The following is a 25,946-nucleotide window of genomic DNA, read 5'->3' as shown; positions in this document are numbered from 1 at the left end:
CAAAAAATAATTCTGTGATTTCATCCTATCCTAATATACTATGCTAATGACTGTATTGAAAGTAGCTTGTTCTTCATGCATAAATGTATGTCTTTATAAACAGAAAAATTAAATCTCGTATTCATAATAAATTAAAATTAGAATCCACGGAGGTAATGAATAATGAGAAGTTGTAAAACAGAATCGTAAATAAAATCCAGCGTTTCTGTGGACGAAATAATTTAATATGAATACGAGTATATTTCAATTATTACAATATATAATAATATACGATAAAATTTACGAAATATGGTATAACGTATAATTTGTCGAATATTCGGTTCAATCGATTATATGTAATTATATGTATTCCTAACATATATATTGATATTAGGAGGTCGCACGATTAATTTTATCGAGTCCTCTTTGCTAAGAAAAGAAATGTAACGATCAATTGGAACTGAAATTATTTCGATATGAAATCTTTCGACGAGGAAAATTTACGTCATGCAGCAATTATACATTATCTTTTACTGACGAAACAATAGCGGTAGGAAGGTAATATCTCATTTTCGCGTGTTTCATAAAATTCTCAACACATTGAAATATCCCTACTTTGTGATCTCAACTCGCGGGGGCGGTATGTGCGACGGATTTTAAAGGCGACGTGTGAAACTGCGACGCGCGCAGTCGGTTTCACGAGGGCACCGTGGCGGTTGCGCTCTCCCTATCTATCTCTTTCTCTCTCCGTTTTCCCTCTCTTCGAGGTTAACTTACAGCTCGGACGTCACTTGCCACGACGCGACGAAGAGAAACGGTAGTTTGTGTATTGAGAAACACGACGCTTGGTCATCATGACAGAGGAGACTCGCAAAGAGGTTCGCGTTTGGTGCGATGGGTGGTGAGTATCGACGAGGGTTTCTTTTTTGGGCTCGTGAATGAACGGGAAGATGCGAGAATAAACGCGCTTTGCCTTGACGCCCGGCCGGCTGATAAAAGTGACTGACACGTGTCGATTATCGCTTTCGGCGTCGCGCCGCGCGTAGATTTCGTATTATTGTCGTATAGCGTTCGCAGGAACGCACGAACAATCGATATTACCTTGTCGTTTGAGAGACGGCCTCGTTCCGACGTTGTGAGTGAAATAAATTTCTCACAATGAGTTAATGCTCCGAATTTCTTTTTAAACTTCGCTAATATATCTCGGTAATATATAATCGTTATAGTTTTATATAAACAAATTGCAAAGCCTTGATAAAAAGAGAAAGAATATTTTCCATTCTTCGTTTTTTCATAAAACGTGGGAGAGATAGTTTTATTACGAGTAGGCTTATCAAAATCAGGCTTGTATATGAGAAATTATCAACGGTATCTGTTCACAGCCAGTTGTTCACCATGACACAATATTTAGAGAATACATATTCTTGCTCCATGTTTTGATAAAATGGCACGCATACCATGGAATGACCACTAATGAATGTCAAATGGTCATCCAGTAGTACCGAAAGCTTCGTTTGAATTCTAAATCATAATACGAGTGAAACTTTTTACTTTGTAATTTTTTCGAATAAAGAGAAATCATATAAGTATTCCTATCGATTATAAAAAATGTCAGTAATAAAAAAATCGTTTAAACCGGAGCAATCGATTAGCGATTAAAAATCGCAATTAAAAATATATAAAAAAGCATAATCGCAGTTTCTATAATATTCACGATTTATTTGCCGCACACTTTTTTTACGATATCACAAGATTCTCGGAATTCAAGGCCTCGGTTACAACTCGTTTTGTTTGTATGTAAATTCGTATTTTAATTATTTATACTAAATATACGTATAATTGGATGGTGAGATGCAAATATGAGTTAATTTATCAAAGTTATTTAACTTCGAATATATTAATTTTAAAATATATTGTTGTACTTCTGTCAATTAAAAATTTCGTATATAACACGTTTCTTGAAAATTTCATATATAACATGTTTCTCGAAACTTTTTTGGTTTATTCATTTTAAAATGACAACGCGTTTTAATTTGATAAAAGTGATAAAAAAAGCAGGCGAATGAAACACTTTGTGTGTAATCATATCGTCATATAATTTATATTTTACGATATCACGAATCATGTGACTGGTATAATAATTATATCAAAGCAATTTTACGTTCAAGGTCTATTATTGAGAGAATACTTTTTTAATTAAATTTTATTAAATTAAATTTTTATAAAATTTTTATTAAATTAAATTTAACTTTATTTGTTCTAGATTGAAAGTTTTGCGATGATAAAAAAATTTAGATTTTCCTTTAATTTTATCTCGATTTCGCAATTATATCGTGTGTTTCGAATTTTTGTTTTTATATTACATTATGTTTAATGATTTTTCTTGTTAATCTAGTTTTTCTGATAAATTGCGAAATAATTTTATTAATTGTATATAAATTATATCATGAATAAAATGTCATTGGTTGCAGTTATGACATGGTGCATTTCGGGCATGCAAATTCCCTGAGGCAAGCCAAAGCCTTAGGAGATTATTTGGTGGTGGGTGTTCACAATGATGAAGAGATTACGAGGCATAAGGGCCCTCCCGTCTTTACCGAACAAGAAAGGTATCCCATTCTGTTGCTTTCTTAAAGGAAATTACATAAGGCGTAATGACTAGTCACGATCTTGATTATTATTCTACAGTTAGTGATTATGTGTTATTCAATCTTTTAAATTCCGCAATTATCTTCTTGAAACACAGCACTAGTATAGTGATTAGAGCATTTTGTACTTAATTTTGGATATTTTATAAATTCTATGTATAGTTAATATTTATAATTCTACACGTGTGTCAATTTCTAATTGTTATTATTTCTTATTATATATACCTACATTATGTATCATAATTATGTAGAATTATTTATGTCATATTAATTATTTAACGTAGTGAGAAATATTATTTAAATATTTTAATATGACATTGTAATTATTAATTATATTATTGTAGCGTTCCTTTTTAATTTCATTTAAATATTTAATTTTATCCTTTTTTTAGATTATATTTTATATTATGTATTTTTACAAAGAAAAAAGCGCAACATATTTATTAGAAAACAATGTGTTTTTTTGTGGATTAATTCATGCGGTTACATAATGATTTGTATTCTAATTGCGACATATTGAAAAATATCTGAATCATTGTAAAAAAATGTTTATGTGAGTTTTCTAGTCATCATTATGTGCCGAGAATAAAAAGTTAATGTATTCTAAAGCGCGCTATAATCTTGTCAGAACTGATAGAAAAACTTTGCTTTGCAACCTTGACATTTTTTTTTAAATCAGTGTCTACATAGAAAAACTGTGGCTAAAGAATGCAGCGTTATTGTAAAGAAAGAAAGAACCTTGTCTTGTCAGCCATGTTTATATAAGTTACTTTCTCCGATATTAATTGAGAATTAGATAGTGGATATCATATGTATAAACACAGACACAACAATTATGCACATGCAATTCTTAAAATAAAAACAAAAATTATTTGTGTAATGTATATATTCATTCACAATTGTGTGTATATGTCAATAATTATTTATAGATACAACAAAATAAATAATAATAATTATATCATTAAAAAAATGATATTAGCAATTTTATAATTATATTAATGAATATATGAAATTTTGTTTAGGTACAAAATGGTGCGTGGCATTAAATGGGTGGACGAAGTAGTCGAAGCTGCGCCTTATGTCACTACATTAGAAACATTAGACAAGTATAACTGTGATTTTTGTGTTCATGGCGATGATATCACAATGACGGCTGATGGTGTGGATACTTACCATTTAGTCAAGGCAGCCGGTCGTTATAGGTACAGTAAACTTTAGCAAGAATAATAAATACATCAATTTGCTGTTCAATTAAATTTCTAAAAAATAATACAATTTTTTTTACTAAAAAGAGATGTGATATTTCAGAGAAGTTCAACGAACAGCTGGCGTTTCAACGACCGATCTTGTAGGGCGTATGTTGCTAATGACGCGACAGCACTTTCGACAGGGCGATAACGAGTACAGCGTCGACAGAGAACCGAGCAAGAGTATGGGTCAAGATAGAACCGCCCGAAGTCCGTGGACGGGCTGTTCGCAATTTTTGCCGACCACGCAGAAAATAATACAATTCAGCGACGGCAAGAGTCCGCAGCCGGATGATAAAATTGTGTACGTGGCAGGTGCGTTCGATCTCTTCCATGTGGGGCACTTGGACTTCCTGGAAGTCGCTAAGAAGCAGGGCGACTATCTCATAGTCGGACTACACACGGATCCAGCTGTTAATCGATACAAATGTGGCAATCATCCCATTATGAACCTTCACGAGCGAGTTCTCAGTGTGTTGGCATGTAAGGTGAGTTTGCTCCACTCTGATCATTCGGGATATTTAAAGTGAATTTTCATAAATAGAACCCATATGAAGGCACTAACGTGTCGCTCATGGCTGTTCGCGTTGAGCGTAACTAAATATTGAACGAAACAGCGATAGACAGAAAGAGAAAGAGAAGCAATAATGTAGAACCTATCTGTCTTTCGCTCAGCGTTCAGTGGTGCTCAACGCGAACAATCAAGCGGCGCGCTACGTTGCCGTTTTTGTGTAGTCTATTTATAGACAGACATAAATCATAACATAGAAAAATATAAATTAATCTAACATAGATTTTCTTAATATATAAATATAATTTCTACAATTTATATAATACATTTTTTTCAAATAGAAAAGTTTAATAAGTCATGCTACTGTTTTGAGATAACAAGTTATATTATGTCTACAAGAACTCTATATCATATCTTTTTTCTTGTATTTACAGTACGTCAACGAAGTTGTAATCGGCGCACCGTATGCAGTCACAAGAGATCTAATGGAACATTTCAATGTTTCTGTCGTTTGTCATGGACAAACGCCTATAATGCGTTGTGAAGATGGTTCAGATCCATATCTGGAACCCAAGAGGCAAAATAAATTTAAATTGTTGGATAGCGGTAACGACATGACGACGGAAAAAATAGTGGAAAGAATCATTCTTCACAGGTATGTGCTATTTTTATGTTTTATACACATATTTTATACACATTTTAATCAAACTTTCTATGAATAACATTTTTGTGCCATATGTGTTTTATAAAATCCCCTAATTATAATTTATATTATATTATATTCTCATAATATCATTTATACCATTCAGTTGAGGTATATATAACTATGTTAACTATAAAAGTTAACTTTATGAAATTCTTATACGAATTATTTATATATTTTTCCATACTATTTTCAATTTGGTTAAACAGAAAAATTTTAGTTTCTTTCAGTTTTACAAACATGTATATGTTTGTAAAAATTAGGCATTTAGTATCTTTATTATAAATCTACCACATTCCCAACATCACTGCTATGCATTTACGTTGCGAAGACGGTGTGTTATTATTAACCGTGTATAATAAACATAATTTAGCGAAGGATAATACGAAATTACATTAGAAGCTTTCGTCTGTTAATGGTTCGAATTTTCCACATTTAAAGTTTAAGTTGCTCCTATAGTTATATATATAAAAATAATTGGCAACTGTGTTATAGAATAATATGACGTTACTCGAGCGATGATATGTTATCGCTATTTAATTATATACCATGTTATCTTTTCTTGGGTTACTGTATACCGTTTCTGTTTATGAAGTTGAACACATTTTTAGGATGTATTATTCCTGTAAAAACTCCATTCCTACCTGCATCCATAAAATAAGATTTATTTGAAAACTAAAACGTTCTTAATTAGACGGAAAAGCTTTACATATTAATTTTTATATTATATATTAATTTTTTATTTTGTTTTTTATCCCTTTAGGCCGAACGAGCTTTATACAGTTATTAAGAATTTCAACAATCGTTGATGGGACAAATCTGATTGTTTTGTACTTAATTTACAATAAACGCATGTTTCTTTATTTCCCATTATAATTTCTTGCCATTCATTTTTGTTTCTCATGCATGAGAATAATGGAAATTTATTTTTATTTTGTGAAATATTTTTATAAATTCTATTTTGTTCCATTTTTATTTGTCTAATACACTATAGCAGTCTTTTCTGATGATAATCATCTATGTATCCCAACGACTGCGAGTATTCCTGTCACATGTTGATGTAGCATCTAATTACAGGTTGGAATACGAGGATAGAAATTTAAGGAAGGAGAAAAAAGAGCTTGCTGCTTACGAAGCCTTCATGAAGTCTGAGAAAAATGACAAGATTGAATAATTATTTTGTTTTGTTGCTTTTTACGAACATTTGCAGTGTGTATGTGTGATAATCAGATTTTATAAAGTCAATATGGTGTAAATATGATGTCACACTGACACTTAATTTATCATTTCGAAATGCCTTACATAGAATTGAAGTAGACATTTATAATTGTTCAACACGCTAGAAAAGTCCATTAGTAACATAGAGAGATCAATGTGGATTTTCATTTGTTGCAATATGCAATAAAAAATGAAATGGTACAACGACAATTGTGAAATCGAACAAATATTTTATATGCAAGGTGTGCCAGAGATATCGTCATTTCTTTCTCTTTTGTGGATTTTTTAACCAATTTTCTAAGTCTATTTTTTAAACATATCATAACATGTCTATTTAGGATTGTGAATGGAGAGAATAATATTTTATTTTTCTGATTATGCAATGAACTTTGAATAAAAATTCAATTTCAGATTTCATCAAACGTGACGTGGTACAAGATCTCCTACGAATCGGTTTTACTAAACCGCGAGGAATAGCATTCAAATTTATATTTTTAACTTTAGACAAGAGCTTTAACTGTATTGCATTTATACTAATATGACATGTAAAATTGATTTTCGAGATTTTTTATTGAATCGCATCAATATCTTAACCCTGCATTAGTCGCAAAATCCATTAAATACGTTATTAATACTTGTTAATTTATTCTTTATTGTTTTATATATATATGTGTGTGTGTGTGTATATTGTATCTGTTTTTGGTTTTAGCATTGGTCTATTAGTCATGTGTTAAGGAAAGAAAAATTGTTTCAAGAAGTAGGAGATAATAATAGGAAAATTAGTGTTCTGCGAGATACATACACATTCATACGTGAGAAATATTGCGATTAACGCAGGGATAGTTTCTTAGCAGATTTCTTTCTAGTCGCAGATCTGAAATATATGGTTGTCCTGGAACACCCTACATATATCTTGACATATCTCTAAAGACGAAGGTCGTCTTGAAGATATCGCACGTTATAATCGCCTTTGAATATAGATATGCTTAGTAATTGTTGTCACAAGATGTGAATATTGTGATGTCGTTGTTTGATTTAAATATTGAAAATAATCGTAATTATCATGTAAGAGAGTGATCATTGTAAAACCAAAATCAGATATTTTCAGGCCAAGTTGAATTTCGCAAGATAGATATAATATTCTCTTTTATCGTAAGTCACAAATTTGTCATCATTCTATCATTCTTTACCGTATTTCTTATTATCATATACACATTAAAGCACTTATTATTTATGTTTGATCGAAATTTCGATATTTTTTAAGAGATTGCGAATATCGTTCTGCTGAATAGTAACGTTTCAGTCTTCAAGTATCATTTATTTGTCGTGGAATATGAAATGTATGTTTTGTTACATTTACGAAATATTTTAAATAGCGAAAGTATATTGGAACGCGACGCTATGTATACATACACAGGTATTCTATAATTCTTTATTCGGGAATTACGATATAGCCAAAATGAGAGCAGGTAAGGAACTAAATTCAATTCGGTCTAATTAATTGAAAGTTCCTGAGAATGTATAGATGCCTACATATTTCTTGACGATGCGTTTTATTCTGATAGTAATGTGCCGAATTTACGATTCACGAGATACCTGGCTAGGTAGAGAAGTCGACTAACTTTAAGTACTAGGTTTTTTAATACGAAATTAGAATATATCCATAAATCAACGGAGCCAAAGAATATTAGATTTAGGATGTACGAATAAACTAAACGGAAATTCAAATTACTATATATGTCGAAGTTTACTTGTTTGTATCTTGAAAAATACGAAAAATACATGACAGTATTGTTTGTAAAATTCATTGTGGTGTACAGGATATAGAAAATGTAGTTTAGATAAATTTCTGAATTTTTTGTTGAGTATTTTAGAAAAATTGCTACGATTGATAACTATCAAACTTTAATTAAGTAACAATCAGTGACAAAATCAATTATTTGTAGCTCAACAAATTTCTCGAATCTAATTTCTTATATATATATAATACAAGAGTTTCTTCATATATAATATGATAACATTGGTGCCGAGAGATAAACTCTTAGCAATAATTGAATAAGATTATGCAGAAAAAAATTGTATATAGCCGTGATTTTCTACAGGAGAATCTACGTCGAATTAATAAAAATTATAACGCGCAAAAAATATATTATTTTATCTTTTATTTTATTTTATAATAAATATAATCATTGTACACGGTCACATTTCTCTACAATAGTCACACAGTTTCTATAATGTATTACATTTCCTAATTATCTTTACAGATTACTAAAGCTCGATTACCGTGTCTTCAGAATCGTCACCTTATTTTACGCTTTTTTGCTTCTTTTTTCTTTTTTGATTATTACTATTAAATACATAATTTAATTTCTTTTCTCAGTAATATAAATATTTATATTAAAAAAATTTTATTCACTTCAGAATCTGTAAAATAATTTTTATTAATAATTTAACTGTATTAATCATAATATTCAGCTAAATAATATACTTACACACAAGTTGCAAAAATCTTTTTTTTTTTTTTGTAAAAACTTAAGATTTAAAAATTTTTTTTTTATTTTATATTAAAAACAAATATAATTCAAAATTTGTCATAGACTTTTATTTCTATAAAATATTGTTTTACGACTAAAATATAGATTTTTGTAATGTTATATATTAAGTATATTCGCGCCATTAACAAGTTTGCTGTAAAATACAGAGAACTTTATCGCATGTGTTTATTTACAAGTTGAGATAAATTCGTGCAACCACCCAAAATGTCTCGTCGAGTTTCTTCGCATCCGGCGAGATTCTTATCCTATATATTATACGAGCAATCAATGTGGATCGGCTCGCTTGATCAGGTCACGTGATAGCATTGCACATTTGAAAGACTCGTCGTAATAAAACCATTTTCTGTATTTGAGCAATATCGATAAATCGACGAAACTTTCAACAGAAATCGTATGGTGTGCGCGATGCTCAGAGTATCGTGCATTAAAAGTTAGATTATATTGAAATTCTTTGACCCAGAAAGGAAGCATTTAAGTGAAAGAATTTAATTTTTCAGTAGTTCACTCGTTTGATTATTAATAATAATAAAACTCAATCGCGTAATCCAAATTACAATATATACTATATTTATTATTATTAATATTATAAATATAAGTATTTATATATTATTTATATAAATAGTTATATGTAATAAATTAAAAATTGTTTTTTTCACTTAAATATTTTTTTACTAGCGTCAGAGAATCGATAAATGAAAAATTGGGTAAGAAATAGGCTGCTTGCATTTATAGAAAAACTGTGTTAAGCGGTGCTTCCTCATAAAACATAAACACGTGTAGCGTGACTGTCATATCTACATTGCAAAGTAGCAAACGATATTTCGTCGGTATGACTCTAATTTGGCAAATTTCTTCCATAAATTTCCATTTAATCTTTGTTTGATCTCGTTATAACTTAAATTGATTTTATTGGATTGGCCAAAAAGTAATATCGTTTTTTGCAATAGATGACATTTTTGTGTATTAATATATGTTTCACTAAATAGTTTATCACTAAGCCTTGAACTCTTAGATATCGGCAATAAAATGTACTGAATGCTTACTAATAATTTGAAACTAGTCTTACGTCACAAAATATGCTCTTGTTTTGATTAAATGCGCTGAAATTGATAATATAGAATATATTTTTTATGTGAAAAAAACTTCTTTCTTTAAAAAATACAAAGCATTAAAGTTCTAAGCTATATAAAATATAGCTACATACATATTCTTAAAGTTGACACTTTAACGCATAATTTTAAAGAATCATTATGTTTTGATTAAATTTTTTTTAATTGAATTTATTTTGAAATTGAGTGACTAGAAGGTATATTTTCAAGCAATTATTTTTTATTTTCGTAAAGGAAAAAATGTGATATAAACAATAAAACAAGATTTCCTACTGCGATTTGTATTGTATTTTTCTTTTGCGGAAATAAAACATAATTAAAAATATACCTTCTTGTCATACATTTTCAAAATAAGATCAATTTAAGAAAACTTAATCAAACGTAATAATTTTTTAAAATTACATTTTGAAGTGTCAACTTTCAGAATATGTAGATATTTTATAGCTTAGGAATAGTATACTTTGTATATTGAGAAACACAAAAATACCGTCTATTGGCAAAAACCGACATTGCTTTTTGGTAACTCAATATTTTACGTGGAAAGCATACTTCTGTTCGTCACCACGAGCGTCCTCGAGCATTCTAATGTTACGAGAATTATTTTATTCCTCGGTGGGCGGTATCATTCACTTCGTCTGAACGTTATTCGGAATCCCTGTCAAAGGAGATTTTCTCACAGCGAGAATTACTTCTTGATACTAACATAATTATGATAAGTTGCAATTTACAACGTAATTTATGATACAACGTTAGTAACGAAATGCATCTCGTTATCTTTGAAGTAGGACAAGTGTTTTTGTTCTTTCGAAGTAGAAAATTGAATGTGACTTACAAACATAACGTTGCTCTCTCGCGAATAAATATCTTTTATTCTAGTTTCCAAGTATCGTCGCATTAATTATACGTATTACACATTGTAACTTGATATATATTTCGCGAAAAGTATATTTATCGCGCGACAAAGTACTATACTTTTGCATTTTTTCTTTCTGAATTATGCACCTACTGCATTGTCGAACGACCGGTATAACCAGGCGTGGTGTCGCAATATTTTCTAGTACGGTCTCTGACCAATTCGTCGATAGATTTGCTCTGCTGCATCGTCGAGGATAGATTGTGAAGACGCGATGCCAGGTAGCACATGATGAAGGCTGATAGCACTAGTAGAGCGCCCAATCCCGTTGCCACATAAAGGAAATTTCCGCAACTACCTTCGAGACCGGCTGCTACTTTGTCATACAGGTCTATGATAATGAAGCAGAATATTAATTAAAATTGCCAGTGATAGAGTAACGTTTCGTGTTCAACCGTTATCTAGAGGCAAGATGTTCTTTATCTTGATATATTTTCAATAAATGTCGGTTATCATTTTCGTCACATAATGTCGCAAAAATTTATATTGAAAAAATAAATCTTAGTATTCCTGAATTGCAAATTAGATTAGTCTTTAGAAAGATTATGTTTTTACCGAATAAATTTCTCAGAAATTTTTGATTTTCCTAAAGGATCGATGACATTAAAAATTCAACTCGGTATAAATTATATATTATAGAGACAGAAAATGTTTGGAAAAAATTATTGCTATCTTCCAGAAAGAAGATGAAATGAAAATAAGGCTTTCGATAAAAGTTTAACTCGAGAGAGTTCAAGAATAATTATTTCAATTAGTTAAAAAAAAAAATGGAATTTCTTTATATTTTTTAAATAAATTTAAAAATGTATTTAACTTACCATCTGGCATCATCACTGTATATTCAATGTTCTCCTTGAATTTTGTATATGGCGTAGAATCATTGTACCTTTTGATCAAATGCTCGACTTTTGGAAGAAACTCGCCCGATGTTTCTATGCTCGCCTCGACCGCTCTTTTTTTCTTTCTCCCGTGTCCCGAGGGTTCGAAAAGATCGAGACAGAAGTCCTGCAAGAATAAAAAGACCATTAAAGTGCCGTATAAATATTAGCATAATATTCTATTATTTTTATATGTCATATATGCAAATTTGGAATCGATTTGTCATTACAAATTTTTCTAGAAAATAGATTTCTAGAACCTTCAATATAATTATTTGCATTTTGTATTATACTAAATGACCGTCATTATCACGCACCGCTTGGCAGTCCTGCGGTTCCATGCACGCCTTTATCTGAGAATGAATCCAGAGGGTCGAGCGCTCCCTCATCGAACTTAGCAGGAAGGCTTCGAAGTCGAGGAAGACTTCATTTTTGCGCTCACGGTACCTCGCCGGCTGATGCGGGATGATGGATGCAAAATCACGATTCCTGCAGCCGTCCTTGACAAGTACGACGCTGCCGGGGGCGTGGGGCTGATCCGGGTCCGGGCTGACAGTCACCTCCAGCAGCTTGATGTAGCCCCATGCGCTGTCTGGGCTAATGCGGGCGCGCAGCTGCAGTTTCGTGCCGATTGGTACCGCCTGATCGACCGTCTGCGAGCTATCGGACACGTTGCCAATTGCCTCGCGATAAAGAGCCACCTCGTATTCGAGCCGACCCGGTGTCTCCTCCACAACCCCGGATACCCTGGCGCCGTGCGGACTGAAACGATTACCCCTTTAAAGCAGACGCGCGTCATCGCTTCAGCACGTTGCACTCTCTTGCTAACGTAGATAAATTGGAAATTTATATAAATTACGTTTAAGTCACGTACATTGCAATGTATCAATTTTTTACTTCATAAGTTGTCATTCATTAAGCTATATTTCATAAAATTTTATTCTAGCTAAACATATTGCGTTTATTCGAGTAAATCGATAAATCGCGATACATATCTTCCCTTTTGACGATACTTTTTATTATACGTCACTGTTAGTATCCCGTATGTGCGAATAACTGTTTCCTCGGCGCAGGAACTCGCGCGGGAACGCGCTTCGGCGAATGCGATGCGCGTAGTGTGGCGGAAATAATGCTCGTTTATTATACTTGAGATTCGTGAAGATATCGTGCGAATGGGCGCGGTGTGACTTACAAAGTGCCGGCGAAGCCAGCAGCTTTATGCCTCAGCAATGTCGGCTCGGGCGGCCGGCACATCAGGATCAGCTCCTGGTCGGCTAGCATCACCACACCGGGAAAAGCGGGAAACCACACTCGCAGATGAATGAATCCCTAGTGACAGCGATTAATCGTAATCTATTATTACCATTTTTACAAGTCATACAGCCAATTTACTGCATAAATAACGCTTTTGTCAAAATTTTTATGAGAATATTTGATGATGCGTAATTAATTCAAGCACGCAGAATGAAATGCAAATAATATAGTTAAATGTGATTTATCACCAGCAAGTTACAACGAGACAGCATCGTATTAGCTGATATCTCTTTTTATCGAAATATCATAACGGCATTCAAATGATACATGATAATGCCTGATCTGTCTGGATATAAAGCGTTCTATTGATATTTTCCGCAATGAGAGCTCCCAGGAGGGAATCAATTGCGAATTAGTAGTTGCCATCGAGTATGCAATCTACGAATCGACCATTCCGTACGTTTGTGCAACGTCAGCCATAAGTCGCAAGGAGAACGCATCATCGTAACCCCTCATAAGAATCAGTTCCGCGTAACTCGATCGATGACTCACGTTTCTCTTGAGGATGCCGCATCGGGAGAAGTCAGTCACCTTCAGGAAGTAGTTATCCTCCTGCGGATCATTCGGGTCGGGTCTGATCTGGCAGTGAATGTCGACGAGCGGATTCACCGATCTATCATCGGCGAAGAGCGGCGCGCCTCTGAAGCCGACCGGTCTTTTGATCTTCGCTGTCAGAAGATCGGCCGCCGATGCCGCGCCGCTGCACTGTATGTCCGAGACCTCGTAATCCTGGGCAACGGTGGCGGCAACCTGAAACACGAGCCGACATTGCTGATATTGTAGTTAGAGGCTGGCGTGGGAGAGAACGGCGATGAAACAAATTTCAGGGAGCAAGTTTTACATTTTCCCTCTTGCGTTGTGTTTTTTTTTTTTTAATAACATTAACGTAGTTTATCTTTTTTGCCTTATTTTCAATTTCTGTTTACCTCTGTAGCGACTTAACAGTCGATTCTTGGAAAAAGAATTTTCTTTAAAATTTTTTACAAAATTCCTATTTCACAAAAATAATTGAATTTATTAATTGTATCAATATATTAGTCAATGATTATTTTATGTCTTTGAAATGTGTTTTTTTTACAATTTTTGCAATGTCAAAACATCATTTTTACCTCAAAACATCGTGTTAAAAATGTACATTTTTTTAGGCAATAAATTAAGTAATAACAATCTTCACGTGTCATTAAAATGATTATTATAGCAGATAGTGTAACGTAAATAGAATACTACATGATATATTAATAAAATAACTTACGCGCGCTATATTCGCATCGTAAATAGACTTGTACATTACACACTGAACTCACATAAATAGCAGCTGAAATCTAACAACCGTATTATTCTATAACTGTTATGCAGCCAACATCTTTTTTCACGGCAATTTACTGCCGTTCAATTGCGTTCGCGCAGTGCTATAGCGGATAGTGCATTATTTTCAATTTTAACCGGATTTACTTTCTACTTAAAAGAACTGCATCGTCCTAGTTTACGAAAATTGAATAAACACTTTGGTCAATTTTGAATTTATTGTTTTGGACAGTAAATTTCGAATTATATAGAAGAACTCAAAACCAATCTGTAAAAAATATTACGAACAGATTGTGTATTAAAATTTATTATTATTATTAAGGAAATAATTTTTATTATTATTATTAATTGATGAGCTATCAATTGTTTTTGGAGATGTAAGTTATTAAAAATGGAAGTCTTTTTTTGTGAATTATTTCAGGAATGCAAATAAGTATCAAAATTTTATTCGACTTTTATGTTTTAAAATTTAATAAAATATTAATATCCATATTTTAACCACATTATAAGGAACATTTAATTTATAGAAATTAAAATGCAGGATAATTTATTATATTTTTTTCAATAAAAATTGTGCAATTTGTCTTAGACTTAAACAAGAAATTTTTTGCTAATGTTTTATACTGTAAATTTAACTGCAAATTACAACACATGCAAGATTTTCTTTTTAAGTAAGCTATCTAAAAATTATCGTAATATTTGTTTTTAACTAGTTATTTAAAAATAATATCTTAAATACAGTCAGTAATTAATAATTTTATTAATTATAATAATCGAAACATTACGTTGTACATTTATTTAAAAGTCTCTTTGATTCTACATAAAAACTTGCATATCTATACAAACAATACAAATATATGAATATTCTTAATCACTATTTTGTCTGTATCGCGTAAGCTTTTCGTGTCTTTCGCATAAACATTCAATAAAATAGAATATTATTATACTTTCGGGACTTTTTTCTTCGTAAGGTATTTTATGCATTGTAAGAAAAATGATTAAGCTTCTAATTAATCTACGTTATAATATTCGAGACACCCGTCTTTCATCGTGAATACATCGCATTAATTATCACTTGAAAAGAACTTGCTTGGTGACTCGCGGACGACCTCGGTGTCGACGACGTTTACAAAGCCATTACGTTACCATTGGTAAAGAACAGGGTGACCAGCGCGCGACCAGAACCGAGAACCCACTTCGATACAGGTAACGGTGTAAGGAAACGCTCTGGTGGCCGCGTAAGATATTCGTTATGTGCACCATACACGTTATATATTGCGCGAGCTCCTGTTGCGCTGCTCGTGCTCATCGTACAGGTCATGGTAGGCCGTATTTTTCGAGCTCTGTAGCTTACTCGTAATCATACCGTATCGGAATATCAGATCGATCGATAAGCGCATCCGTATTTGCTAGGCATTTGCACAGGTGTGTTCGACGAGATCAATTCTTGTGACGTAGATGAAATAAAAATATTGTCAGAGAGATGATAACAAATTGTTGATGCGATGAAGAAATATAAATATGTATATTATCATTGAAAAAAATAAAATTGTAACATCTTACACACAGAAACACACACATATACATGATAAAGATGAAACTTTTAACGTTTTGATGAATCTTATGAAAAAAAAGATTTCTCACTTAAAAATGAGCAATTATGAAATTACTTTTATTTTATTTAGATTATGTTAACTAATATTAACTACGATTTTTTTTTATGAAAAACCTTTAAAAGATAGACAGATTTACGTCGACAAGTTCATAGAGCGTCAGGTTCATAAATTCATGGTTGCGTAGACAGCTAGGACATCGTTAAATTCGTAGATACGTAGATGACCCGACCCATAGATCGCTAGGTTCGTGCACCGCTAGATTTAGAGATTTGTAGGTCCTCTATAGCCGTGCAAATTGCTTTACAGATCGCTAACTCCACGAGTTGCTAGTATCTTTGTGGCTATAGATCATTGAAACCGCAGATCCATAAATCTATTGATCGAGATATCTTAGATTTCTAGACTCACAATCCTAGGATGCCCAAGTTCTCTTTGATGATGATCATTCCTGTTTATCCTTATGTATATAAATTTATCTAAATATAAATATTGTATATAAAATTATATATATATCCGACATTCAATCAATAGTATTAAAAGATATATTTTATTTGTCACATAATTTTTAATATAGATGGAATTTTGATTTTTGTTACAATTTATACTTTTCAAACTATTATACGTTATATTCCGTTTAAAAAAAACATTACTAACAGTTACCGTCTTAGTCGATTATGTGAAGTCATAAGCTAAAGGATGCAATATCAGACGTTATTTCAGGACGAAGATTAACCTGTGAAAAGCAACCTAGCTAATCCCAATGCAATTTCGTGTTTGAAAAGCCCGACATAATTGAATAAATTTCTTCCCTCGTTAAATACGACATTACTTTATTTTTACATAACAATTAACAGCTATAATATTTCTTTCAAGTTTCTCAGATAATATATAAGCGCTTCTATGTTTTAAAAAGTAAAATTTTAAAATTTATTGTTAATTTATTGACATAAGTTTGAATTATTTTTAATTATACATAGTAATTTATAATTATTTTTAATAATTTTCTTAAATTTCATGATTATATATACAATTCATATTCGTCATAAAGTAGATCACGCGATCTCGGTTACATTTTTTTTTGCTTTCTTTTCTAGCCTACAGTTTTACAAGATAACAATTTTTATTTTGAAGTTATAAGGATTGTGATATATGAAATTTGATTATTGTAATTAATAAACTATTGCTGTTTCTCGCATCTTATGGCTTTGATCTCAAATCATTAGAAATCTTTTTTATGTCTATTTAAAATTAAAAGTATCGGAATATATGATAATCCATTTAGACGCTTCAGTGTGATATCAACGACCGGATTAAAGAGACAAATTTGCGTTTACGTTGTCGCGTTCGTGAAACTCGCAACGATTATTCCGTTTGAGGCGATATTCCCGTAAAGTCGTGTAAAAAAACATGTCTAATACAAAATTCATCAAAGTCACGAGATCTAATGTGCGAATTACGTAAGCAGTTGGAAACGGCACTGAGTGATGTGCAATCTTTTTCTTTGAAATGGCGGAAAAATCTGTCGTAAAAAGAGATACACGTAAAAACAGCTGAAAAAGAAATCAAAATGATTAATTCTTGCTTTGATCGGCTTATTTTTAAATTCGAGAAATTATAAATTATAAAACTTTCGAGAATTATAAATTTTCATTCCTCGTATTACGCTTTAATAAAATTTAACAATTATTTTAAGAAAATATTGGTAAAAAACTTCTCTTAGCCTCGAACTCTTAATTTAAACAAATTAAACTTTATTTTTAAGAAAATTTTGTTTTTATTAATATTTTACATATTTTTTTAAAGATTTTCTTATTTAAAAAATTGATTTTAAAGCCAAGATTCATAAATTCAGGTTTAACTTGAATAAAATAAAGCTTAATGAAGTCTATTAAAATTCTTTGTACCTACTTTTTGCTCTGTTACCTTTATTCCTTATCGTAATCTTTGTAAATGAGAGAATAAATAACGGCGAATTTATTATCATGAACATCTCGTAAATTTATTCGTAAAATCTATTAAATGGATGACGGGAATGCAAGTAGGATATTCAAAGAAGCGCGATAGGCGATTGTCGACCATTAATATCAGAAACTATTTGCAATGCAAGCAATATTCTTAATGGCGTCTTTGATAAGCGAATCAAAGTATTTAACAGTCGAACATCCGATTGTGTGTGCATTACAGCTTTCATCGGACAACTTTTATTGAGGTGCTGTTTTCCCGATGAACTTTGTCCAGAGTTGATAGGAATTGCGCGCCGTCGCAACTTCAATCGAGTAATTACGCGTGTCGGCATGATGGTTTCGAAAAATTTGCACAAACGATGTAGCAAAAGAAAACCTGACTTCAAATTAAATTGAGCTAAGAGATTAATTTTCATAAATTAAAGTGCAAACTTTCCGGTTTACATTAACTATCGCGAAATGTTTTTTTCTTGATATTCTCCTATATATTTTTATTTTCAAACACTATAATATTTTATAATATTTATAAAGCAAATAAGTCAGATACTACATACTTTCATATATTCGATAAGAATTTCTTTTTATTGCACAAAAATTGTCAAATAAGAAAACATTTTTAAAAAAATTACATAAATTATATGTTTGCAAATGTAGATTCTAATGAATTTAATATAAGCAATCAAGTACAAGTATATAAATTATTGAAGAAATTTATAAGAAAGATTACTTTAATGTAATGCTTTTTGATAATTTCCTTAGATACCTACTCGGAACAAGATTGCCATAAAAACTCGAGCGTCAAAATTAAGATATTTCTGGAATAAATATATAGTGTAATATATCACGGAAAGATAACGAAACAGATTAATAAACCGTGCTTACTTTATATACAGCGAGAAGAATTTCGTTTTTTCATTAAGAACTGAGTAAATGTAACGGTAAAAGACAGACAGCTCGAAATCTGCCACGCGAGACGAAACGACCGCGATTGACCGCCAGGTAGTCCCTGGCCTTTTTTCGGTCTCATTCGAGAAGAACCGCAATCCTTCTCTTTATGACTTCATAAAACCCGTTTTTTTTTAATGCCATTTTAGTATCGTTCATCCACGACATCGGTATCCTTCTCATCGCCGACACAATTCGGTACAGTTAAATTTTTTGACGCGCGACATGTCCTATTCGTTGAATGTGACTTGGAATTTGTCGAGATAAAAGCACATTTAATTTGAATATAATACGTGACACAACATCGAAATGTATCATTGTATCAAAAAATTTTACAATGGCCGAAAGGCAAAGAAATATGTCTAAAAATGAGATACAGCTGATAAGAAATAACTGTACTTAAAGATAATAAAATTGTATGACTTTTTAATAATATTCGAAATAATGATTTACATAAGATTAACATAATCTTTGTACATAATGGTTTGTAACCATTAGAGATGAAATATATTAATTTGTAATTCTTGTTAGCTGTTGCTGTCATGTATTTATGTAATTTATCTTTTAATCTATTTGATTATCTGTCCAATAAAAATTTCAGGCAATTTATTTTGATTGACTGATATGGTTGATTGTATCAACCATTTACAAATTTATATATAAATACTTTAATAACAAATTTGAAATTTTGTTAAATTCTTCTAAATGTTACAACTCTGTCAAAAAGTACAGATATCTATCCATATATCTTAAATTTTTTTGATTTTACTATCTTAATTAAAATTGAATATCAAAATTTCTTCTGCGATTAAATAAAGCCAATAAAAAATAGTTTAGACAACATATATGTAATTATAACTTTAAAAGATTTTTTTAGTAATTTTTTTAGTGTACGTTAATTTAGTATTAATCCATAGATTGTGAAAAAATTACGTATCAGTTTTACAGGAATTTTTTTCTGGCAAGAAAATGTGTTATGGTTAATAGAGACAGAGAGAGAGAGAGAGAGAGAGAGAGAGAGAGAGAGAGAGAGAGAGAGAGACATTTTAGTCCCATTAATCAGACCATTTATGAGTCACAACAAAAATATATAAAGACAATTTTCTTTTTTATTAAAAAAATGAAATATATTTATATATTTAAAAATATAGAGCATACTTTCAGATTATATTTTTGATCTTTTATCAAATATTCAATTGTCACTTAAACATTATTTCAGGACCTTTGCATTGCAAAATTTGATCGACTATATGCACAATTAGAATTTTGATCACCTATATATACAACTAGATTAATTTTAATTTCTAATTTAAACTTTAAATCAAACGTATTTTAATTAAATTTTAATTAAACTTGGTGACGAGAAATTGTTTTCGGTAACAAGCGCGAATGCTTGGCGATCGATGTTCGTGCGATATACGTATTTCAATATATGAGCTATTATATTTAAAATCTTTTTCATCATGTTTGCTATTACGTTGCTACACGATATTGTATGCAATAGAAGTGTATTGGAAATGAGAAAAAAATAATCAAGATATATACATGTAAACTATTTACACTTATGATTATGACGTTATTATGCTATACATGATCCTCTCGATACTTTCGCGTGCACGGCTGTGTTAAAGTATTCCGACATATCGCGTTTCATGGCAAAATTAGTCGCCGCACACCCGATACCGCGGGGAGATGTCCGACACAATACAATTATTTCGTCATTTGGGGAAGCCATTAATATTTCAAGCGTATCAGTGGCGGGTCGTGCGACTCGCTTTAAATTGCCCGTTATCGTATTTCATCACTTGGAATGTCACGTGTATTAATGGGGTGCATTTTAAATTATCGTCTATTTGCCCGTCTACGTTTGCGACTCTTTCTGACGGTCTGGAAAATTAAAATGAATCGAACGCGAAAAACGCTTCGATGGGGCATTATTCTTGACGTGCGGCGTGATTTAATGGCGTAATATAAAAATACATCGAATGCCCGAGTTTTTTCGCAAAAGGAGCATCGTGAGAGAGAAAGATTGCCCCGCGCGCGCTCCAGTTAAAATGAAAACCGATCACCTCTTCTTTGTCGCAGGATATCTCGTGGCGGACAGTCGCCCATATTGTGCGCGGTAGCTTCTTTTGCCAAAGGAAATTAATTAACATTATCATTATTGACAGATATTTCGAAATCGTGTCACAAGGTGAACAAACTATGAGTTTGATAGAGGCGAATAAATACGGAAAATAGTTGGAAATCAAGAATGCATAATTAAATGTCGTAAGACTGAAATGACGGCGAGAGATAAAAATGAATCAATATTGAAGGCTTATTTTACTAATTACTTCGATGATGTCAGATTTATTTTATCGATAAAAATCATAATTCTTACTTTACTTCGAATAAATCGATTCAAAATTTATCCAATCATTTATTAAACGCGTGGAACACTCTATTTAGATTCTTATCTCAAAGTTTTTATATTCGCATGCAAATATATTAGTAATTATGGGGGAGAAAGATTTTAGATAATATTTTTCAAACTTATTTTTTACATTAAAAGATGAATTACACAATGAATCAATAGAAAATATCGATGACGTTCTGATAAAAACGATATCTAAATATGCGTGTGTATATGCATTACAATCACATGACAAACTGTCATCACAGTATCAAACAAACTCATGGCGCCATATGACAAACATAAGTCACTAGGAATGCGGATGATATGGAAATCTAGTGCTCGTCCATCATCCCCCATCGAACTGATTTATTCGCAAGAGAATCGTTCGAGTTCCATTCTTCACGTTGATAAAGATTGTGGGGCATGCAAATTGTAGATGGCAAAACCGCGAGGAAAGCAAATATTCTTACTGTCCAGTGAATCTAAGTTAAAGTTTTATATTTTATTTCCATAAAAAATTTATTGAAGAATTCATCAGAGTCTGATTGGCAAAATTGAAATCAGATGATTTGTGACAAGATTCATCTAAAACTCAGAAAATATCATATTTAGATTAACTTTTTCAAATTGTTAAAAAAGAAGATTTTCTCCGAGCTTTCTCTTTGTCTCATTTAGATGCATAGATTTACGCAAAAACAGTAGAGGAGCAGTGCAAAGCAAGTAACGCGAATAACTTATTATTTAAAAAATAAGAGCTTCTAAAGCTCTCCAATAATATCACGGATGTGTACTTTCAAAGTGAATACATTAAACAAATTGACATGTATTTTAAATAAAAAAATAACAAGTTTAATGTATATTAAATATAATGGCAGAATTATTAAATCCCTTTTCTTGTCGCCGACAGAGAAAAGTTTTGAAAGAAATAATCGTTTACTCTTATATATTCTTCAGATAAGGATTTTTGCGACATTTAATCCCGCGCCGGCTTCCTCTCACTGACTCACCGTGCAAAATCCCGCGATCAGGACTCTCCACATGATCTCGTCAGGCTGTTTAGTTAGTTCTCTTTCTCACTACCCTCGTTAACTCGTAAAGTGTTTACTGAAGACACTCGAGACACTCTTTCAAACTGATGAACTAACCGCCGACGGCTAGAGAGGGATGCAATTTTGACGAAGGTCCCCGATGGACTGAAGCGCGTGCACCGAGTCAGGGCACGCGGAGGATTCCTTTCCCCCGATGTCCAGCCGGCCGCAGCTCGTCCTCCTGGCAAGAAGGGGCCGTACGGCAGCAGAAACCTGGGGAATCAGCGAACCACCACCGCCGCACCGGCCCGTCCGGAGTACTGTTAAATGCATGCTCGGTGCCTCCACTAACAACCATCCTCGCTTCGTGCCGCTCGTCCAGTGACGGCCTCGAACGAGCTAGTCCAGGTTTCCTCAGACCAGGTCTGAGGATCTGACCCGAAGATGACCAGATGTCCTAGTTTCCGAGAAGTTTTCGTCGGCTCTTGTCTCAGGGGCCCTTCCTCGTATACAAAAAACGTCTTCATCCTCATTCCATTTTGCTTCTGAGATGTTCTTTCACACTTGATCACGTTTGTCCACTTGTCCATTGTTTTTTTTTTTCTCTTTTCTAAACTTGCTCCAATTTTTGTATTCATTACATATCTAGACATTTTGTTCTATAATGTTATAGTGTGAACTTTTTGCTCGTCGAAGAAACGAAAATGATTGCTCGCAAAACATGAATTTAATTTTATTCTAAAAATATATCACATTTTTTTTCATATTTAATTTTTCACACTTCTGTTGCAAAAAATAGAAATAGTTATAGTGCCTTATTTACGAACGATCGTGAAGCGCGATTAAGATATTAATAATTAATTTTATTTAAAGATAATTAAAAAGAAATAAATTGTTTATAGTGCAAATAAAAAAAAAACACGTGTGTCTGTAATAAAAAATTACATCTAAGCTATGCCTTTTAACTTTTATATAAAATACGTTATGGTTTATGATAAAATGCATTACGTCTTTCTACCAACGGCATTTCAAATAATGGGATTGATATATAACTACAGAAGAGTTTAGTCATTTTATTATTCTTTCTGCTTGTGAATGCATTTTGGTCTGAGAAGACCAGCGAAATCAACGAATCGCGAAATATTATGCGATTCTGACATGCATAATAAGGGAATTATTTAACCGGTTACTGACTTCTTCCGCGAATGAATTCTACATCAATATTTATCATCGATTGTAGAATATTATATTAGATAAAAGAGACACACCTTTAAAAGAAAACCACTAAAGTTTTTCAAATATATGTATGTATACATAGTTTTGTAGTCATTAAATAATAAAATTTAATATGAATCATAAATATGATAGATATCCTAAAAATATTTAATAACTTCTAATACTGCCTCTTGAAAAATAGAATAATATATTATATTAATAATATATTATAATAATTAAAAATTTAAAGACTTTTTTCAAATTTATGTTTGATAAAAGTTTAACATATTTTTTAGAAAGAATGTTGTAAAATAAAACAAAAAAAAATTAATAATTAAATTTATAAATGTTTTTTTTTCTTGCAGTAATAAAAATCATGAGAGAATGTAGTTTTATCTCTTAACGGTGATCTTATAATTAAACTGCGCAACGCCTTATTCTGCAAAAATTTACTTTTTATGTTGTAATACTCTCTTCAAGGTGTGATATATCGCTGCAAAGAATAGTGGATTAAGTGCTTATCGGCGTCATGTGCTCCCGTAAAAAGTGAGAATGACGGTCCCGGCATCGCACATTCGCACGGACTTTACTGTACTTGTCATTGACTGAGTGACTGATAGAGCACGATGCGGTGTCACGCAGTCTCCAAACGCGCATAGTAATAGTTGTAATAGTAGCAGTCTACGTTCCTTCATACGAGAAGGAAGAAATTGCTCTTCCGTTATTTTTCGCTGTCTATATCTGCTCTGTCGTTTAACTCTCTTAAGCAAGCGGCAACTTTTATTTTTTTTAATTATAAATAAAAATTAATTAATAAATAAATAACTATAAATAAGTAAAACAATAAATACATAACTATATAAAAAATAAATAAATAAGTTATTTGTTCAGAATAAATCATTTATTGATAATTAACACATATTAAGCATCACTTATACGTAGAAAAAAATCGTTCACATAACAAAACTTACTAATTTTGTAGTACTAAAAGAAAATCAAAAGACTTAACAATTTTTAATATATTTAATATATTTATTTTTTATATACTTAAAATATTAAACATATAAAAAAATAAATTATTTGCGAATATTTATATAAAAATATCTTGCATTTTTATTATAAGACTATTTTTTTTTTTAATTTCACAGGTTATCTAATTTACACATAAATTCGTGATACTATACGTGGGTTATTAGTTAATTCTTAAATATCATCAGTAACAATTGAAAAAAGTTTATCACTACAGTCTTCACATCCTCATCCTCGCCGTTCGCGATTCGCCGACGTTCGTTATGGTCCGTGACGTTATGAAGGCGCATTGCACGCGCTGTTACATCAACGTCGACGTAACAGCCGGCGAGGCGCTAATAATTACGTTAGTCGTTAATCGTGAACTTGCTCGTGAGGCGAGTGAACGAAGGATGATCGGAAGTCGACGAAGGAAGGAGAAGGAAAGCGGAATGAGACGCGCGGAATTCCGTGAGCGCGCGCAAAACTACCAGGCTCGCGGAAAAGACGTCGCAAAAACTCGCTCGCTCGCGTGCCGCTGACCTCGCCGCCGTTGCATCCGCACTTTTTCTTGCAGCAGTTACAGTAAGATTTATTCGTTGCCGTAAGTTCGACAAAAGCGAATGATTCCCCTTAATAGTGCTACTCTAACAATTGAGACCGCAAATGCAAAATGTCAGTAATTCATTACATAAAAAATTCTTTGTGTGTAAGATAATTAAGTTCTAATATAAATCTGTCAACGCTGTTACTAATGTCAAGGTAATATTTTTATTACACGAAGATTGTTAGTAGAACAAATACAGAGAAATATTTATATGTCTAAAGTTAGTAGAGTTTCACTAATTTACATTTTATCAGAACAATATATTTTCTAATCGCAAACAACCCTGATTTTAATTTATTATATTTTATAAAAGTCAAATATATTTAACTATTTTACAAATGATTTTCAATTGTGCGTAAAAACATTTATTAAAAATATATGCACAAAAATAATGTAGTATCTCTAAATCTCTCTCGTTTTTATTAATCTGTATTTATCCACTCTTAAAAAAGCAAGTTAAAATTGACACTCGAATGTATTAAAATCTTTTTGAAAAAGTCTTGAAGTTTATTCCTGTTTCTACTCTGATATTCATTGAGACTCTTCTTTCGCTGTGCTCAACTGTCATCACAATTTCAATGTCACTTTTATTCATCCCAAAACATGAAAATTTTCTTTAAAAATCATTATAATTTTAAAAAATTATTATAATTTTATTGATTGTTAAACTTATTAACTTTTTGAAATTTCTCGGAAAACAAATGTAAGTTTATTTATGGAATAATTTTAATTTTAATTTCAATTTTAACTTTTTATAATTTCTATAATTTTAATTTTAATTTTTC

General features: G+C 31.7%; 2 protein-coding genes across 5 annotated transcripts in view; one reads left to right on the top strand and one right to left on the bottom strand.

Moving 5' to 3' along the window:
- The first annotated feature begins 654 nt into the window (after window positions 1-654).
- Window positions 655-25,946, top strand: part of Pect (phosphoethanolamine cytidylyltransferase) — a 42,804-nt gene continuing 17,512 nt past the window's right edge. The window contains exons 1-6 of one of the 4 annotated variants that reach the window (XM_072904897.1): window positions 655-880; window positions 2,451-2,588; window positions 3,650-3,829; window positions 3,936-4,362; window positions 4,820-5,040; window positions 22,258-22,278. In XM_072904897.1, the coding sequence (XP_072760998.1) occupies window positions 834-880; window positions 2,451-2,588; window positions 3,650-3,829; window positions 3,936-4,362; window positions 4,820-5,040; window positions 22,258-22,261 (1,017 nt within the window). In that variant the 5' untranslated portion in view covers window positions 655-833 and the 3' untranslated portion in view covers window positions 22,262-22,278. Of the gene's footprint in view, window positions 881-2,450; window positions 2,589-3,649; window positions 3,830-3,935; window positions 4,363-4,819; window positions 5,041-5,851; window positions 6,113-6,165; window positions 8,509-22,257; window positions 22,279-25,946 lie in introns of those variants that run through there. The other 3 variants (XM_072904893.1, XM_072904895.1, XM_072904896.1) reach the window with 3 other exon arrangements.
- Window positions 10,819-22,514, bottom strand: LOC140672610 (uncharacterized). The gene is made up of 6 exons (XM_072904901.1): window positions 22,311-22,514; window positions 13,568-13,825; window positions 12,954-13,090; window positions 12,079-12,523; window positions 11,702-11,888; window positions 10,819-11,214 (listed from the first exon to the last, which is right to left on the bottom strand). The coding sequence occupies exons 1-6, from the start codon at window positions 22,341-22,343 to the stop codon at window positions 10,973-10,975; spliced, it is 1,302 nt and encodes a 433-aa protein (XP_072761002.1). The 5' UTR covers window positions 22,344-22,514; the 3' UTR covers window positions 10,819-10,972.

The sequence above is a fragment of the Anoplolepis gracilipes genome, chromosome 13, assembly GCF_047496725.1.
Source record: "Anoplolepis gracilipes chromosome 13, ASM4749672v1, whole genome shotgun sequence".
NCBI lineage: Eukaryota > Metazoa > Arthropoda > Insecta > Hymenoptera > Formicidae > Anoplolepis > Anoplolepis gracilipes.
The sequence above is the reverse complement of the archived record's forward strand: the minus strand, read 5'-3'. Positions and strand labels throughout refer to the sequence as shown.

What these genes read in the sequence shown, in the direction of transcription:
- LOC140672610 (XM_072904901.1), bottom strand. Translation starts at nt 22,343, where the DNA reads ATGTGGAGAGTCCTGATCGCGGGATTTTGCACG. An exon ending in TGATCGCGGGATTTTGCACG is followed by an intron (nt 13,826 to 22,310) that starts GTGAGTCAGTGA and finishes CTCGTGTTTCAG; the next exon opens with GTTGCCGCCACCGTTGCCCA. An exon ending in TACAGTGATGATGCCAGATG is followed by an intron (nt 11,215 to 11,701) that starts GTAAGTTAAATA and finishes TCATTATCATAG; the next exon opens with ACCTGTATGACAAAGTAGCA.